Source organism: Bos indicus, chromosome 12 (assembly GCF_029378745.1).
Source record: "Bos indicus isolate NIAB-ARS_2022 breed Sahiwal x Tharparkar chromosome 12, NIAB-ARS_B.indTharparkar_mat_pri_1.0, whole genome shotgun sequence".
NCBI classification, from domain to species: domain Eukaryota; kingdom Metazoa; phylum Chordata; class Mammalia; order Artiodactyla; family Bovidae; genus Bos; species Bos indicus.
Window position 1 is genome coordinate 33,541,233 of NC_091771.1, and position 20,122 is coordinate 33,561,354.

Consider the following 20,122-nt stretch of genomic DNA (forward strand, 5'->3'; position numbering starts at 1 on the left):
GAGGCAACAAATAGTAGAATAACAGAGGCAGAAGATAGGATTAGTGAATTAGAAGATAGAAAGGTAGAAATAAACAAATCAGAGAGGAAAAGAGAAAAACGAATTAAAAGAAATGAGGACAATCTCAGAGACCTCCAGGACAATATTAAATGCTACAACATTCGAATCATAGGGGTCCCAGAAGAAGACGACAAAAAGAAAGACCATGAGAAAATACTTGAGGAGATAATAGTTGAAAACTTTCCTAAAATGGGGAAGGAAATAATCACTCAAGTCCAAGAAACCCAGAGAGTTCCAAACAGGATAAACCCAAGGAGAAACACCCCAAGACACATATTAATCAAATTAACAAAGATCAAACACAAAGAACAAATATTAAAAGCAGCAAGGGAAAAACAACAAATAACACACAAGGGAATTCCCATAAGGATAACAGCTGATCTTTCAATAGAAACTCTTCAAGCCAGGAGGGAATGGCAAGACATACTTAAAGTGATGAAAGAAAATAACCTACAGCCCAGATTATTGTACCCAGCAAGGATCTCATTCAAGTATGAAGGAGAAATCAAAAGCTTTACAGACAAGCAAAAGCTGAGAGAATTCAGCACCACCAAACCAGCTCTCCAACAAATACTAAAGGATATTCTCTAGACAGGAAACACAAAAAGGGTATATAAATTCAAAACCAAAACAATAAAGTAAATGGCAACGGGATCATACTTATCAATAATTACCTTAAACGTAAATAGGTTGAATGCCCCAACCAAAAGACAAAGACTGGCTGAATGGATACAAAAACAAGACCCCTACATATGTTGTCTACAAGAGACCCACCTCAAAACAGGGGACACATACAGACTGAAAGTGAAGGGCTGGAAAAAGATTTTCCATGCAAATAGGGACCAAAAGAAAGCAGGAATAGCAATACTCATATCAGATAAAATAGACTTTAAAACAAAGGCTGTGAAAACAGACAAAGACAATCACTACATAATGATCAAAGGATCAATCCAAGAAGAAGATATAACAATTATAAATATACATGCACCCAACATAGGAGCACCGCAATATGTAAGACAAATACTAACAAATATGAAAGAAGAAATTAACAATAACACAATAATAGTGGGAGACTTTAATACCCCACTCACACCTATGGATAGATCAACTAAACAGAAAATTAACAAGGAAACACAAACTTTAAATGATACAATAGACCAGTTAAACCTAATTGATATCTATAGGACATTTCATCCCAAAACAATGAATTTCACCTTTTTCTCAAGCGCTCACAGAACCTTCTCCAGGATAGATCACATCCTGGGCCATAAATCTAGCCTTGGTAAATTCAGAAAAATTGAAATTATTCCAAGCATCTTTTCTGACCACAATGCAGTAAGATTAGATCTCAATTACAGGAGAAAAACTATTAAAAATTCCAACAAATGGAGGCTGAACAACACGCTGCTGAATAACCAACAAATCACAGAAGAAATCAAAAAAGAAATCAAAATTTGCATAGAAATGAATGAAAATGAAAACACAACAACCCAAAACCTGTGGGACACGGTAAAAGCAGTCCTAAGGGGAAAGTTCATAGCAATACAGGCATACCTCAAGAAACAAGAAAAAAGTCAAATAAATAATCTAACTCTACACCTAAAGCAACTAGCAAAGGAAGAAATTAAGAACCCCAGGGTTAGTAGAAGGAAAGAAATCTTAAAAATTAGGGCAGAAATAAATACAAAAGAAACAAAAGAGACCATAGCAAAAATCAACAAAGCCAAAAGCTGGTTCTTTGAAAGGATAAATAAAATTGACAAACCATTAGCCAGACTCATCAAGAAACAAAGGGAGAAAAATCAAATCAATAAAATTAGAAAGGAAAATGGAGAGATCACAACAGACAACACAGAAATACAAAGGATCATAAGAGACTACTATCAGCAATTATATGGCAATAAAATGGACAACGTGGAAGAAATGGACAAAATTCTTAGAAAAGTACAACTTTCCCAAACTGGACTAGGAAGAAATAGAAAATCTTAACAGACCCATCACAAGCATGGAAATTGAAACTGTAATCATAAATCTTCCAGCAAACAAAAGCCCCGGTCCAGACGGCTTCACAGCTGAATTCTACCAAAAATTTAGAGAAGAGCTAACACCTATCCTGCTCAAACTCTTCCAGAAAATTGCAGAGGAAGGTAAACTTCCAAACTCATTCTCTGAGGCCACCATCACCCTAATACCAAAACCTAACAAAGATCCCACAAAAAAAGAAAACTACAGACCAATACCACTGATGAACATAGATGCAAAAATCCTTAACAAAATTCTAGCAATCAGAATCCAACAACACATTAAAAAGATCATACACCATGACCAAGTGGGGCTTTATCCCAGGGATGCAAGGATTCTTCAATATACACAAATCAATCAATGTAATATACCACATTAACAAATTGATTATCTCAATAGATGCAGAGAAAGCCTTTGACAAAATTCAACATCCATTTATGATAAAACCTCTCCAGAAAGCAGGAATAGAAGGAACATACCTCAACATAATAAAAGCTATATATGACAAACCCACAGCAAATATTATCCTCAATGGTGAAAAATTGAAAGCATTTCCTCTAAAGTCAGGAACAAGATAAGGGTGCCCACTTTCACCATTACTATTCAACATAGTTTTGGAAGTTTTGGCCACAGCAATCAGAGCAGAAAAAGAAATAAAAGGAATCCAAATTGGAAAAGAAGAAGTAAAACTCTCACTATTTGCAGATGACATGATCCTCTACATAGAAAACCCTAAAGACTCCACCAGAAAATTACTAGAACTAATCAATGAATATAGTAAAGTTGCAGGATATAAAATCAACACACAGAAATCCCTTGCATTCCTATACACTAATAATGAGAAAATAGAAAGAGACATTAAGGAAACAATTCCATTCACCATTGCAACGAAAAGAATAAAATACTTAGGAATATATCTACCTAAAGAAACTAAAGACCTATATATAGAAAACTATAAAACACTGGTGAAAGAAATCAAAGAGGACACTAATAGATGGAGAAATATACCATGTTCATGGATTGGAAGAATCAATATAGTGAAAATGAGTATACTACCCAAAGCAATTTATAGATTCAATGCAATCCCTATCAAACTACAAATGGTATTCTTCACAGAGCTAGAACAAATAATTTCACAATTTGTATGGAAATACAAAAAACCTCAAATAGCCAAAGCGATCTTGAGAAAGAAGAATGGAACTGGAGGAATCAACCTGCCTGACTTCAGGCTCTATTACAAAGCCACAGTCATCAAGACAGTATGGTACTGGCACAAAGGCAGAAATATAGATCAATGGAACAAAATAGAAAGCCCAGAGATAAATCCATGCACATATGGACACCTTATCTTTGACAAAGGAGGCAAGAATATACAATGGATTAAAGACAATCTCTTTAACAAGTGGTACTGGGAAAACTGGTCAACCACTTGTGAAAGAATGAAACTAGAACACTTTCTAACACCATACACAAAAATAAACTCAAAATGGATTAAAGATCTAAATGTAAGACCAGAAACTATAAAACTCCTAGAGGAGAACATAGGCAAAACACTCTAAGACATACATCACAGCAGGATCCTCTATGACCCACCTCCCAGAATATTGGAAATAAAAGCAAAAATAAACAGATGGGACCTAATTAAACTTAAAAGCTTCTGCACATCAAAGAAAACTATAAGCAAGGTGAAAAGATAGCCATCAGAATGGGAGAAAATAATATCAAATGAAGCAACAAACAACTAATCTCAAAAATATACAAGCAACTCCTACAGCTCAATTCCAGAAAAATAAATGACCCAATCAAAAAATGGGCCAAAGAACTAAATAGACATTTCTCCAAAGAAGACATACAGATGGCTAACAAACACATGAAAAGATGCTCAACATCACTCATTATTAGAGAAATGCAAATCAAAACCACTATGAGGTACCATTTCACGCCAGTCAGAATGGCTGCGATCCAAAAGTCTACAAGCAATAATTGCTGGAGAGGGTGTGGAGAAAAGGGAACCCTCTTACACTGTTGGTGGGAATGCAAACTAGTACAGCCACTATGGAGAACAGTGTGGAGATTCCTTAAAAAACTGGAAATAGAACTGCCTTATGATCCAGCAATCCCACTGCTGGGCATACACACTGAGGAAACCAGAACTGAAAGAGACACGTGTACCCCAGTGTTCATCGCAGCACTGTTTATAATAGCCAGGACATGGAAGCAACCTAGATGTCCATCAGCAGATGAATGGATAAGAAAGCAGTGGTACATATACACAATGGAGTATTACTCAGCCATTAAAAAGAATACATTTGAATCAGTTCTAATGAGGTGGATGTAACCAGAGCCTATTATACAGAGTGAAGTAAGCCAGAAAGAAAAACACCAATACAGTATACTAACGCATATATATGGAATTTAGAAAGATGGTAACGATAACCCTGTGTACGAGACAGCAAAAGAGACACTGATGTATAGAACAGTCTTTTAGACTCTGTGGGAGAGGGAGAGGGTGGGATGATTTGGGAGAATGGCATTGAAATATGTATAATATCATATATGAAACGAGTCGCCAGCCCAGGTTCGATGCACAATACTGGATGCTTGGGGCTGGTGCACTGGGACGACCCAGAGGGATGGTATGGGGAGGGAGGAGGGTTCAGGATGGGGAACACATGTATAACTGTGGCAGATTCATTTTTATATATGGCAAAACCAATACAATATTGTAAAGTTAAATAAAATAAAATTTAAAAAAAAATAAAATAAAGTGAGTATCTAGTAAGACAAAAAAAAAAGTAGAGCATTAAGATTATAACTCAATCAACCCAAGGCAGTTTCTATAATTTAATTTGCTCCAAATTCCTCTCCTTTTTCACTTCTATGTTCATAAACCACAGGTATAAATAGGTGATAATAGAACTCCGGCCACAGGCTTAACCTACTGTCTCTCCCCAAGCTGTAAACACTAAACAGCAGGGACTCCTACAGACCAGCAAAGGCAAGAGAAGTGAGAGAGATGCCGACCAGAAGAGAAACCTAGAGAAAAAGGCAGGCCACTTTCCCATTGAAAAACATGCTTCTCAGGGATTTCAATTCTGTAATTGTCTTAAGCACCACCTACATGGAATATATGTCTTAACACACAAGCTCACAGCCCTAAGGGGAACAAGGCAAAGCCTCCACTGAGTCGGCAACACAGAGCAAAATAAGCTCCCTAAGATGAGGACATGGCAACCCAAATCTTGTTTGAGAGATGCAGGCATGAAGGAAACAAGATAAGCCAGGAAGAAATGATCATCCACATGAGCAGGGTTAGGGTGAGTATTTCAGGAGTGAAAATCAGGAACAAAGTGAGAAATTCATTCTTTCGGTATATTGAGTACCCATAATAATGTAAGGCAGCATGCTGGATGCTGAGGGTGTTACAGGCAGGGTTTGTTCAATAGACCAATTCAGAATTGTAAGGAATAAGCTGGGGGGGGGGGGATGGATTTGGGGGGATTATATTTTGGGGAAGTTTTCTGTATCAACTGAAAAGTTAGAGCAGTATTGTTTCCACCAAGATAAACTCCTCCAATGTCCCAAGTCCATGATGGTGATAAACCCGAAACAAAGAACTGGTCCTAATGACAGCATCAGAAAATGAAAAATACACACACACAGACACACATATATGCAAAAAATACATTTAGTGAATTTATAGGATTTTTATATTGGCCTCTTAATATCTTTCCTTGAAAAAAAAAAAAAAGAAAAAAAAAAAAACCTGCTTCATCATCTGAACTGATACTGAAAAGAACCTTTAAAAAACATCATGGTCCTAGCCTTTCATGTTCAAGTTTAATTTAGGGGCTGAGGGATGCATATTACAATATATTCTTTAAACTTCAGTGGCTCATAATTTATAGCAAAGACATTTAATCGAGAATATCTCTAACAGATTTACACACAAATGTTTAAATGAGAAAATCTTGGCAAATCCATTTTTCTCTTACATGATGACTTAGGTCTGTAATGACCCTATAGGAACTCCTATAAACATTTGTTTCAGATTATTTCACCCTTTTCTAAAGTATGGGAAGGGGGAGAAAGGTTGCGGGCAGGACAAGATTCATTGCTTTTCTGGGTTTCAAAATATAATAATTTTATACCTGAACATTATCACTTTTAAAAAACTTTTATTGAAGTATAGTTGATTTACAAAGGTGTGCTCCTTTCGGCTGTACAGCAAAGGGATTCGGTTATATGCATATATGCATTTTTTCATGCTCTTTTCCACTGTGGTTTATCACAGGATATTGAATATAGTTCCTGTGCTCTACAGTAGGACCTTGTTGTTTATCCATCTTATATGTAACAGCTTGTGTCTGCTAACCCCAAACTCCCAATGCTTCCCTCCCCTGCCTCCCCTTCTCCCTGGCAACCACAAGCCTCTTCTCTAACGTCCACGATTCTGTTTGTTTCACGGACAGGTTCATTTGCGTCATGGTTCAGATTCCACATTTAAGGACATCGTGTGGCATCTGTCTTTCTCTTTCATCAGCACTCCCACTCTTTTGTGACACCTTCTCTCCTGGCTTCTGCTCACCATCACCCCTCACAAGACTGCTTATGTCACTGGTTCTTTCGGTTTCTTTTCTCTCCATTAGGCACTAAACAGGCCAGCTGCCCAAAATCTGCTTAGCTCCACTTACACACCTCACTCTTGCCACATAAATTCCCTGAACATCTTGATTTATAAAAATAACACAGGGTCAAGGTGTAATTGAATCATGTCCACAGGACAAAATTCAAAGCCCACTGTGGATTTTAAAGACAAACTTTGGGGTAAATTTGCTATGCTGCTGCTGCTAAGTCGCTTCAGTCATGTCCGACTCTGTGTGACCCCATAGACGGCAGCCCACCAGGCTCCCCCGTCCCTGGGATTCTCCAGGCAAGAACACTGGAGTGGGTTGCCATTTCCTTCTCCAATGCATGAAAGTGAAAAGTGAAAGTTAAGTCGCTCAGTCGTGTCCAACTCTAGCAACGCTATGGACTGCAGCCTACCAGGCTCCTCCATCCATGGGATTTTCTAGGCAAAATTACTGGAGTAGGGTGTCATTGCCTTCTCTGAAATTTGCTCTAGATTCAGTACAAACTTGTTCTCTAAGATTTCTGATTTTGAAAACCAATACTTATCAAATACTGTTTCAAAAAGTTTCTGTTTCAATACTGTTTCAAAAAGAAACAGATCTTCAAATTCCTCAAGGGGAAACCCATTGCTATATAAGCAATCGCACCTGCCACCCACCCCCAAATTTCCTCACATATATCAGGACTGGATTTGATAAATATCAACATTAGCTGGAATGATAAAAAAATGGACTTCAGGGTCTGACCAAAAAAACTATGAAGATCTCTGTCCATAATGACTCCCGTTAGAAAGAATATAGATTACACAGTAAGGTTTTTTTGTTTATTTTTTTCTCTAGAATTCAATCTTTTATTTGAATAAGTATTTTACATAATTTATTCATTGCCATTATGTAGATTTTGATACAAATTCAGAATTAGAAATGACCTAATGGAGTTCCTATAGAAAGGGCGAACAGAAAACATATTTTGTCCCATGAACTAAATTTATGGTAAGTATTTTCCACATGAATGCAATTTAAAACAAAATGTATGAGCTTACTTAAAGAAAGAATTTCTCCTTTATTGTCTCAAAACTTTGAAACAAAAATAAAACTCCATGTTCCAGTATGTCTTATAGTACAGAAATAAGAATGCATGATGGTGAATTTAACGGTATGTGAATTAGATTTTGGTAAAAAATGAAAGTGTATTAAATAAAACCTAAGACAATTATACTTAAGAGAAAGGAATTGATCTCTCTGTTCTGCAAAATCCCTCAAGAATTTCCAAGATGGACATTATCAGCCCAAGATAATACTTTAGGAGTTAAACATACTAATTTTAAAAATCCAAGACAATGGCAAGTAAGCACCAAGTAGCAGAACAGTTTGTGGAAAATAAAAATAGTGAAGTAAACAGATTTAGCCTAGTTCTAATTGAGCCTAATGGTTAATTTGTCATCCAATGTCTCCACCAACACTCAGTGCAGGGACTAAGAAATCTGATATTTGACACATAAGCAGGTTTTATACTTATTAATGCACAAAACAAATTATATTGAAAGCATCTCTCCTGATTATTAAGTAAATATTTCTTGATGCATCTCAAGGTACCTTCTTGTGAACTAGAGAAGAGAGTAGATGTAAGATAAGACACCTTCCCTGGGGACGCTGAGCCTAGAGTGGAGGACGCTGGGACCAGTCACACCAACACAGCAAGAGGAGCAATAAAACAGAGGCCAGACAGCAACACTGATAATCCTTCCACAGGGACACGGCTCAGCCCTCACCTGAACTCCCTCAAACCAGCTCCCCATCATAATGATCATACATTCCTTGAGGATTCTTTCATTTGTTTAGGTCTCTTTTCCCTCTAGAGTTTCATACAATTTTACTGAAATAAAATTAAAATGTCATCATTGGAGCCAAGACCTGGAAGCAACATACATGTTCATTGACAGATGAACGGAAAACAAAGATGTGGTACATATAAACAATGACATATAACTCAGTCATTAAAAAGAATGAAATAATGCCATTTGCATGGATGGACCTAGAGAGTATCATATGAAGGGAAGTCAGAGAAAGACAAATACCATATGATGTCACTTATATGTGGGATCTAAAATACGATACAAATGAACTCATATGACAAAACAGAACCAGACTCACAGACATAGAAAACAAACACGGTTACCAAAGGGGAAAGGCAGGGGAGGGATAGATTAGGAGGTTGGGATCAACAGATACAAGCTACTATATATAAAAAACATAAATGACAAGGTCCTACTATATAGCACAAGGGACTATATTCAATATCTCATAAGAAACTATAATGGAAAAGACTATAAAAAGGAATATATATATAAAACTGGTCACTTTGATGCACAGCAGAAACTAACATGGCTTTGTGAATTAACTGTACTTCAATAAAAAGTAATGTCAGCATTGGTTTACTGATTTCCAACTTTCCCCCTTGATGACAGGTACCAAGCAATAGGATTCATAGTGTCTACTTGGAACATTTGGTTTCATTATTCTATTTAAAAGGGAGGAAAAAGCTGTTAAGTCTTAAGAGTTCTATCAACCATAAAGCAATTTCTGCTTGAAAACTATTTCCAAACAACATGAGGGTTTCCAACTAATATCTATTTCCCACTCTTCAACTTGTAGGCTATCATCATGTTATATTTCAAATTGATACTATATCCCCAGGTATTACTGAATACATTCAGTATTAATCTAGGTTTTATCACACATTTTACACTTTCTTTGCTTTTCAGTCTGTTGTGCAACTTAGGTCTTCCACCCAAGGCCATTTTCTTTCTGTACAAAATACAAACTTCAACTTCTCAGCCCTAGTTCTGTGAGTACTCTGCACCTGATAGCTGAGAAGCACCCAGGTGTCAAGCCCACAGGAAGCCAGGTTCGCCCCGCTCACTCAGATCCCTAGGCTATGGCCATGAAGGCCTTCAGGACAAGGCTTCTGTTCTTCCTTAAGTTTTATCTGAGAATTTCTCACCTGTCTTCTCTTCAACACTTATAAAAATAGTAATTCAACAGCCTTACTTATTTTCAGCAGGAGAGCTAGTTAAGCTTACACCTACCACAACTAGAAACTAGAAATAGCTTCAGTTCTAAAATTCAAAAAGGAATCTCCTTCCCGCTGCCACCCAAATATCCATCCAAGCTCACACCGTCTTTCAGCTCCTACACATTTTCTACAGGACAGGCAAGAAGCCCTGGATTCTCAGCCTGCTTTCATGAATATGGCATACTTACATGCTGGACACTTGCACGAAATTTCCAGACCAGTAATCAATTTCTGTATTGCTTAAATTCATAATATAAAACATAGAAACACATAAATTAACTAATATAAATAATGTGTCATGAGGCAGAGGGGTTCGGTAGGCTACATGGGTAGAAACGGTTGAATTTTAAACATAAACATGCATCACACCATGAAGTGCTATTTTGCAAAATAGTTAGAAACCCATTCCTTTCTTTATCCATTGTATATTTTAAGTCTAGATAATAAGGTTTATGAGGGGAAGGTCACGGAAGCTAAGAGTGAAGGAAGAGGGGTGTTTTTTAAAATCTTCTTGCCAGATCTCACTTTTTTTAATTCTAAAGTAATGAAGAAAAACCATGGGAAAATATAAGCAATTCTGTAAACTGCATGATTCTAACAAAAATAAATTCAAGAAATTCATAGAGAAAACCACAATGAACAACAAAGTTGAGGTAACACCAACAAAGAATCAGGTTGGCAAGCAAATATCTTGTCCTTGTCTCAGCACCCAACTTAAGAGTTTTTGTCAGATAAACCAGTTTTCAGTTCTATTTGGCCAAACCCTTCAAATAAACACCCACTTACAAAACTAGTCTGTAAATTCTCAATGGAAAGAACCGAAATATTGAAAAGTGCTTATAATTCAGATTCAATGGAAGATAAAATCCTGGAATTTAAATAAAGATATAAAGGGAATTTCCTAGTGGTCCAGTGGTTAGGACTTGGTGCTTTCACTGATGAGGCCCAGGTTCAATCCCTGGTCAGGGAATTAAGATCCCACAAGCCACAAGGTGCAGTCAAAACAAAATAATATATAAAAACAATCAACTTCTAAAATTAAAACCTAATATCTAAATACTGCAAATGCCACATAAATAACAAGGAAAAGACCTTCAAATTAACCTATTAAACAATGATAAAGAAATTGTACATGGTCACGGAATAATAACTCTCCATACAATTATAGTCAAAAAATTAACTTCAAAATTAATTGAAACTGGTTTTACATTCCACTTGGCATCATAGCTTTTGCTATTTCCATACAAATGCAGCAAGATTTTCAGTCCTACATGAATCTCCTTGTGGAGATTCATCAGTTGAGCCTTGTCTACTACTAAGACTATAATTAAACTGTACAGTAAGCTATTTATATGTCTGAAATAATTTCCTTTTCAAGATACAGCAGGCTTCAGCTTTATTCTGCAAAATCATTGTCAATGACATATTTAATCTCGAGGTTACTGCTTAAATTACATGTGCACCGCCCTCTAAGCCTAGATCCTGGCTGGAGACTGGCAGCAGCTGCCACACGTGTCAAAGGGTTACTATGATTACCTTCAATAGGAGCCATATGTGCTTGGTTGGCCACAGCAATTTGTCCCCTACAACCTAATTCAATCTATCAGATTTGCTAATTTTTTTTTTAAAGGAACAAAGAGTGATTCCTACGATTCGTGATTCAGAAACAAAATAAACGTTCCAGAGGTGGGGACAGCCTAGAAGTATCACTTTCTTTCTGGATCCCCAACAGGTAACTTGAGGGACTCGAAGAATCTGATGAGATAAGCTATACCAAATACTGCTCTTAAAATTTCGGCTTCATTAAGTGGTCACTGAAGAATGGAAACAAAGAAGGATTCGTATTCATTTATCTGGGGGAAAAGGACTGCTTTAGAAACCACTTACCCACAAAGAAAAAGAAAAAAAAAAAACCACCAAAAAGGTACGGAGGGCAGGAGGTGGAGTCCACAATCCTTAAGAAGAGAATGATGTTCCACACACTGACAACATAATTCGTCACACAGGCCCCAGAAGTTCTTGAGAGAAATCAGAGTGGAGAAGCACGCTGAAAACTTTTCCCAAGCAGCCAGGAAGCAGTACGAGAAAGACCCACTAAGAGGAGACTGTCAGCCTTCGGTAAAGAAAATGGGAAACTGACATCTTTTTGTGCCTATTGTATTACGGACGGAGCATCTGCAGAAATGGGGTTTGTAGTCATGGAAACCTGTACACACTCCTGGAGGAGAAGTGTGTGGTGGAACCACCCCAGAGAGAAAGAAGTGTCACCTGGTGACACAGAGGGTGTGCACACTGAGCAGCTGGACTTGTTTCTCGGTGCAGGGGCACAGAGGTCACACACGTGCAACGTTCTCAGCAGCACTCACAACAACACAAAAATGGAAACTCAATCCAAAACCTCTACCACCAAGTTTTCAATGCCGTTCAGCAATGAGTGAGAACTAGACTGATCAGCATGAGTCAATGTCAAAAACACGGGTGAAAAAAGCAAACTGCACAGAGATGCATAAAATACGATCTCAAAATTAAAGCTTCAAAACCAGGTTTGACATAGCGTATAGATACACACGTGGATGGCAAAGGAACCCAAAGGTTTTAGACCATGGATAAAGGAGAACTAATGAAGCTTCAATCATCTGTAATGTTCTGTTTCTTTAGAAAGTCATCTAGCAACCCAGGACATCTAGACATTAACAGGACATCTAGCAATAAAAGGGACTCCTGGCGGGAACATGCTGTGTCTCTACTTTAGAGCGACGAGTCCGTCACTGACCATGAATGAATAGTTATTTGACATAGGATTTCAGTTGATGCACCTTATCAAGTTAAGTGCACACTTACTCCAGGATTTAAAGTTTGGCTAAAGATAAATACTAAATTTTTTTCTACATCCAATTGGATGACTGTATTATTTTTATCTGTTAATGAGGCAAAGTATATTAAGAGCAGATTTTTCTCAAGAAAACACATGCGTACAGCCTTGGAATTAAACCCAACTGTATCATATGTCTGATTTCTTTTGTATTGTTGGATTTGGTTTGTTGATCTTTTATCAAAGAATGTTACCTCTCCGTTCACAGTTGAGACTGACCTGCAATTTTTCTTTATCATTCTGCCCCTATTGCTTTTGATCCAAAGGTTACTTTAAACATCAACCTACACTGAAAAGTATTGACTTTTTTGGGTATTTTTTGGGAAGACTTTTTATAGAATTGGAACTGTTTGTTCTTTTAATTCTTGACAAAACTAGCGTATAATGTATTCTCTTTGGAGGAAAAATCAGAAGTCATGATACTATTCCTTTAACGGTTGTAGGGTTATTCAGGTTTCCTATTTCCTCGAGCCTGAAGTTTTATGTTTTTCCTAGGTAATTACCCATTTCATCTAAGCCTCAAATTTATTTATACAGAGTCATTCATATTATTCTAATCACTGCTCTCTCTACCTGGAGTTATTTCTCTTTTCTCATTCCTAACATTTTTTTTCCCTGACCAGCTTTGTGTGTGTTAATCTCATTAGTCTTTCTGAAGAATCCACTTTCAGTTTTGTTGATCTTACCTTGCTCTTTTGCTAACATCTTAAATTGTATGAATAGCTTACTAATTTTAAGTATTTCCTCTTTTATACGATAAACAGTGATGGTACAATTTCTCTCTCCGGGAAATTCAAATCCCACAGATTTTGATGCAAAGTATTTTTCAGTCATTCTAAGTATTTTCTAATTTCCAATGTGATTTCCTCTCTGACTCTTGAATTATTTATGAGTGGTTTTTAAATTTCCAAGAGTACAGATTTTTATGAGTGTGAAAGTCCCTCAGTCGTGTCTGACTCTTTGCAACCCTATGGACTGTAGTCCATGGAATTATCCAGGTCAGAATACTGGAGTGGGTAGCCTTTTCCTTCTCCAGAGGATCTTCTCGATCCAGGGATCGAACCCAGGTCTCCCGCATTACCAGCGGATTCTTTACCAGCTGAGCCACCAGGGACGCCCAGGGAAGTTTTATAATGAACTTTTTAAAAAAATCACTGATTTGTTGGTTTGGAGCCTTGGATTCACAGAACAAGCCAAATGATAACCAATTCTCTGAAATGTCATGAAGACTTCCTTTATGACTCGTACAGTCATTTTTGGAAAATACTTAATACATTATTGACTGGAGAGGTATTACGGCTACTGGTGTTAGTGTCTATAAAATCCCCTGGTCAGTAACATGTTAAGAACATGAGTACAAAGGGACAGATGTCCGTATGGAATGGGGCATACTCACATCTATGTATGTGTGACCTGTGTGTGTACTATCTACAGCTGCTTTCTCATTAAAGGGGGAGAAAAGAGCAGCTGTGACCTAGAGCCTGAAATACCATCTCATCCTTCGCCAAGAAAGCTCATGAACCCCCCTAACTATTTGTCCTTAGCATCTTACCTTACACTTCTCCTTTGTGGCAACTGGCACAAAAAAAGCTTAATTAAGTCAATACTAAATGGCTATTTTCTCAGCTAAAATAGAAACCCGAGAGTAGAGAATACACTGCCATTTGTTGCTACATCTGCAATTCTAGCAATCTGCATGGCCTACGAAGAACACTTGAATATCTATTGATTTCATATAAATTCTGAAGTTAAATATGTGTTTTTCTGTTTTCTTACTCTGAGTATCCTCTTTTACTTGCTTTTACTTTATCACATCTGTAAAGAGGAAATCTCTATATTTTTAAAATCAGCATTTCTAAACCTGTATTGCTATCACAAGAGTTACTCATCAAAAAAGAAACTCAGTGGTTAAATAAGTCTGGTTAACAAAATATTCTATATCACCCTCTGCCTGACTCACAGTGTGATAAGCATATTAAAGATCGCACAAAACTTGTGGTAGGGAAACGTACTTAATTATTTATAACTCTGGATCTCCCCCCAAATTAGCCAAAGATTCTACTTCTCTCTCCATGCTTCTTAACATTTCAAAAAACATTGTTTTAGAAGATGTAGCAATAGCACAGGAGAAGGCAATGGCACCCCACTCCAGTACTCTTGCTTGGAAAACCCCATGGGCAGAGGAGCCTGGTAGGCTGCAGTCCATGGGGTCGAGAAGAGTCGGACACAACTGAGCGACTTCACTTTCACTTTTCACTTTCATGCATTGGAGAAGGAAATGGCAACCCACTCCAATGTTCTTGCCTGGAGAATCCCAGGTACAGAGGAGCCCGGTGGGTTGCCATCTATGGGGTCGCAAAGAGTCAGACACGACTGAAGAGACTTAGCAGCAGCAGCAGCAACAGCAATAGCAATAGCACACAATGGAACTAGAATGGAGTCAGTTTCCCTCTGATCAGGGAGGGCAAAGGAGCAGACAGCAAACAGTTGAGGGTTCATGGACCATTTGTTCTGTTTTGCAATTATTTACCTTTACCATTGACAATATGTAAATGACTGTCTTCCAATAAAACTTTATTTACAAAAACAGGTGGTCAAATCCCTATGTTGTGTAACAGGAACTAACAGTGCTATAGGTCAATTATATTTCAAAAGCAAACTCATAGAGAAAGATCAGATGTGTGGGTACCAGAAGTGAGGGATCGGGGAGGGGAAGCGAAGGAAAGTGGTCAGAAGCTACAAACTTCCAGTTGTAAAGTAAATAAGCACTCGGGATGGAATATACAACATGATAAATATAATTTATTTATTAACTGCTGTAAGTTATATATGAAAGCTGTTAAGAGTAAATCCTAAGAGTCCTCATCACAAGAAATATTTTTTCTATTTAATTTTGTATCTAGGAGATGACATTCACTCAGTGTATTGTGGTCATCATTTCATAATGCAAGTAAGTCATTTTGCTGAACACCTTAAATGGATACAGGGTGTTATTGGTCGCACACAACTCTTTGCAACCCCATGGACTGTAGCCTGCCAGGCTCCTCTGTCCATGGAATTCTCTAGGCAAGAATGCCGGAGTAGGTAGCCATCCCCTTCCCTGGGGAATCCTCCCAACCTAGAGGTTGAACCCAGGTCTCATGCATTGCAGGCAGATTCTTTATTGTCTGAGCCACCAGGGAAGCCCAACATGTACAGTGCTGTATGTCAATTATGTCTCAATAAAACTGAGGGGAAAAAAAAAAAGTGGTAAGCTTAGATTGGGACCAACGGCCAGAAATTGCTGACCCCTGCACAAATGGACCGAAAACGACCTACACTGTGTCTTCCAGCACAGCAGCCACGAGCCACACGTGGTCTCGTTCAAATTACTTGAAATTGATAGTTGAAATTAGTTGAAATTGATAGTTAATCAACTGGTAATGTTTCAAGTAATTAATAACCATTTATGGCAAGCAACTATTGCCATGGACAGCAGAGCAAAACATTTTCACTTCTCATTAACCCCTTACAGAAAGTTTTCTCTTTTTATATATATATATATATATATATATATATATATATATATGTGTGTGTGTGTGTGTGTGTGTGTATATATATATGTATTGCTTTATTTTACACTGAAAATTTAAGTTCTGGGTAATAAAGGGAAAAGAGTACCTCAATAAAATAATGTTCAGGTCAAATGAGTAAGTTCACATGAACTAAAACATCTTCCATGAGGTTTATGAATTTAAGTGGAAGAACTAGGTGGTTACACTGGGAGAAGGAGACAGTGATAACTTAAGAATTTCCCCAATGAGAGCAGACAACTCATCTCTAAGAAAGAATACTCCTGTTCCTACTTATACAGTAAGCTTGGGTTTTTATCTGCCCAGGGATTCTTCTTCTTCAAATGTTCTTAAGTCATGCATTTAAGACTGCTCTCATATTGAAAGACTGAAAAGAAAATGCTCATCCAAACAGAAGAGCAATCAGCAACGCGTCTTATCTCTCGTGGTTCACCCAGCACCACACCCCAGGGAGGAAAAGCAGAAACCGTCCACATGAACTGATGAGGGGCTTCAGAGGTATAGACGCCCCTGACTCCTGCCCCTGGAATCCTCAACGGGTACACCACATCCTGGCCTTGACAGGAGGATTCACATCCCCAGTTTGCAGGTAGTAACATCTTCCCCCTTTACAAGTATAACTAACCCTAACACCTGCTCTGAGTGCTGGCATTTAAATATAACGCACTGACCATAAGCACAGCCATGGGTGCCTGCCAGGAACAAGCTCTTGTTAGTTCAGTTCAGTTCAGTTCAGTCGCTCAGTCCTGTCTGATTCTTTGCAACCCCATGAATCACAGCACGCCAGCCTCCCTGTCCATCACCAACTTCTGGAGTTCACTCAGACTCACGTCCATCGAGTCAGTGATGCCATCCAGCCATCTCATCCTCTGTCGTCCCCTTCTCCTCCTGCCCCCAATCCCTCCCAGCATCAGAGTCTTTTCCAATGAGTCAACTCTTCGCATGAGGTGGCCAAAGTACTGGAGTTTCAGCTTTAGCATCATTCCTTCCAAAGAACACCCAGGGCTGATCGCCTTTAGAATGGACTGGTTGGATCTCCTTGCAGTCCAAGGGACTCTCAAGAGTCTTCTCCAACACCACAGTTCAAAAGCATCAATTCTTCGGCGCTCAGCTTTCTTCACAATTCAATTCAAGTGACCTACAAATGGAACCTCACTGTTGAGCTCCTGGTATCTTATCAAACTGCCAAGCAGACCACTGGTGACCCTCAAATCAGCTCCCAGCCAAGATCTTACCAGTGGCTTTAGACCGTGAGAGGGCAAATAGGGGTCTCTTCAAATTTCTCAAAAGGCAGATCAGGTGGTCTGGTATTCCCATCTCTTTCAGAATTTTCCAGTTTATTGTGATCCACACAGTCAAAGGCTTTGGCATAGTCAATAAAGCAGAAATAGATGTTTTTCTGGAACTCTCTTGCTTTTTCCATGATCCAGCAGATGTTGGCAATTTGATCTCTGGTTCCTCTGCCTTTTCAAAAACCAGCTTGAACATCAGGAAGTTCACGGTTCACATATTGCTGAAGCCTGGCTTGGAGAATTTTGAGCATTACTTTACTAGCGTGTGAGATGAGTGCAATTGTGCAGTAGTTTGAGCATTCTTTGGCATTGCCTTTCTTTGGGATTGGAGTGAAAACTGACCTTTTCCAGTCCTGTGGCCACTGCTGAGTTTTCCAAATTTGCTAGCATATTGAGTGTAGCACTTTCACAGCGTCATCTTTCAGGATTTGGAATAGCTCAACTGGAATTCCATCACCTCCACTAGCTTTGTTCGTAGTGATGCTTTCTAAGGCCCACTTGACGTCACATTCCAGGATGTCTGGCTCTAGGTCAGTGATCACACCATCATGATTATCGGGGTTGTGAAGATCTTTTTTGTACAGTTCTTCTGTGTATTCTTGCCACCTCTTCTTAATATCTTCTGCTTCTGTTAGGTCCATACCATTTCTGTCCTTTATCGAGCCTATCTTTGCATGAAATGTTCCTTTGGTATCTCTGATTTTCTTGAAGAGATCTCTAGTCTTTCCCATTCTGAGAAATTTGTATGCAGGTCAGGAAGCAACAGTTAGAACTGGACATGGAACAACAGACTGGTTCCAAATAGGAAAAGGAGTACATCAAGGCTGTATATTGTCACCCTGCTTATTTAACTTCTATGCAGAGTACATCATGAGAAATGCTGGACTGGAAGAAACACAAGCTGGAATCAAGATTGTTGGGAGAAATATCAATAACCTCAGATATGCAGATGACACCATCCTTATGGCAGAAAGTGAAGAGGAACTAAAAAGCCTCTTGATGAAGGTGAAAGTGGAGAGTGAAAAAGTTGGCTTAAAGCTCAACATTCAGAAAACAAAGATCATGGCATCTGGTTCCATCACTTCATGGGAAATAGATGGGGAAACAGTGGAAACAGTGTCAGACTTTATTTTTCTGGGCTCCAAAATCACTGCAGATGGTGACTGCAGCCGTGAAATTAAAAGACACTTACTCCTTGGAAGGAAAGTTATGACCAACCTAGATAGCATATTCAAAAGCAGAGACATTACTTTGCCAACAAAGGTTCGTCTAGTCAAGGCTATGGTTTTTCCTGTGGTCATGTATGGATGTGGAGAGTTGGACTGTGAAGAAGGCTGAGCACCGAAGAATTGATGCTTTTGAACTGTGGTGTTGGAGAAGACTCTTGAGAGTCCCTTGGACTGCAAGGAGATCCAACCAGTCCATTCTAAAGGAGATCAGTCCTGGTATTTCTTTGGAAGGAATGATGCTAAAGCTGAAACTCCAGTACTTTGGCCACCTCATGCGAAGAGTTGACTCATTAGAAAAGACTCTGATCCTGGGAGGGATTGGAGGCAGGAGGAGAAGGGGACGACAGAGGATGAGATGGCTGGATGGCATCACTGACTCGATGGACATGAGTTTGAGTGAACTCCGGTAGTTGGTGATGGACAGGGAGGCCTGGCGTGCTGCGATTCATAGGGTCGCAAAGAGTCGGACACAACGGAGCGCCTGATCTGATCTGATCCATTCTCCCTGAGCCTGTGTAACCAACTGTCATATACACAGAGACAACTCCTGACACTTGAAACTAGAAAGGAAACCCTGCAAGTCTTCATAGCAAGCAACACTTGAGCTGACCGTCACTCCCTTATGGAGATCCTAACAGGAAGTCAAACCAGACTAAGACTACTCCATTATAAATGTATAACTCTAGGTGAGTAAAACAAAGCATTATCATGAAGCTCAAAAAGCAATGTCCTAAACTTACTATTTTGATGTTTAAAGATATGACTTTATGCCATCCATTCATAAACAAAAACAGAAAATACACCAAGTAGTTTCATAGTCACTTTTCAGGAAAATAAATAAACACTGCTTATCGGCCATAGTAGAAATAAACAAAAGGTTTAACACAATTATATCAAATATAACTTTTGAAAAGCTACTTACGTCCAAAGAATCCTCCTTCAGTAGGATAAGGGCCATGTTCTGTGACACCAACCGACAGGAATAACCTAGAGTGAAAAAAAGAACAAGATACGTGAATTACCATCCTCTCCAGGACACACCATGTTCAGAGTCACCTGAATTCAGTCCCCTTCCTGCACCTGACTGATGACCATGTTAAGCCTATGGGTTCACACAGAGGAATTGAGTAGAGCTTGACCCTTGCAGACAGCTCTAAGAGCACTGCTCAAGAAGGTCTCCATAACTAATAACTAAAATGTCAATAACACTTGTCAGTTTTCTGTGGATTTTCCCTTATCCTTCTTATCCCTGTAGAACAATAGGATGAGCTCTGGGTTCTCTAGAACAACAGCAAACACTTTAGGAGACAAATGGAACCCAAAAGTACTCCTCAATCACCATAAACGCACCTACTGTGACATTAAGTC

General features: G+C 38.6%; 1 protein-coding gene across 2 annotated transcripts in view; it reads right to left on the bottom strand.

The window, feature by feature from the left end:
* Positions 1-20,122, bottom strand: part of LOC109567044 (phospholipid-transporting ATPase IB) — a 495,212-nt gene that overhangs the window by 330,723 nt on the left and 144,367 nt on the right. For both annotated transcript variants that reach the window (XM_070800266.1, XM_070800264.1), the window contains one exon: positions 19,677-19,741. In XM_070800266.1, coding sequence (XP_070656367.1) covers positions 19,677-19,741 — 65 coding nt within the window. The remainder of the gene's footprint in view (positions 1-19,676; positions 19,742-20,122) is intronic.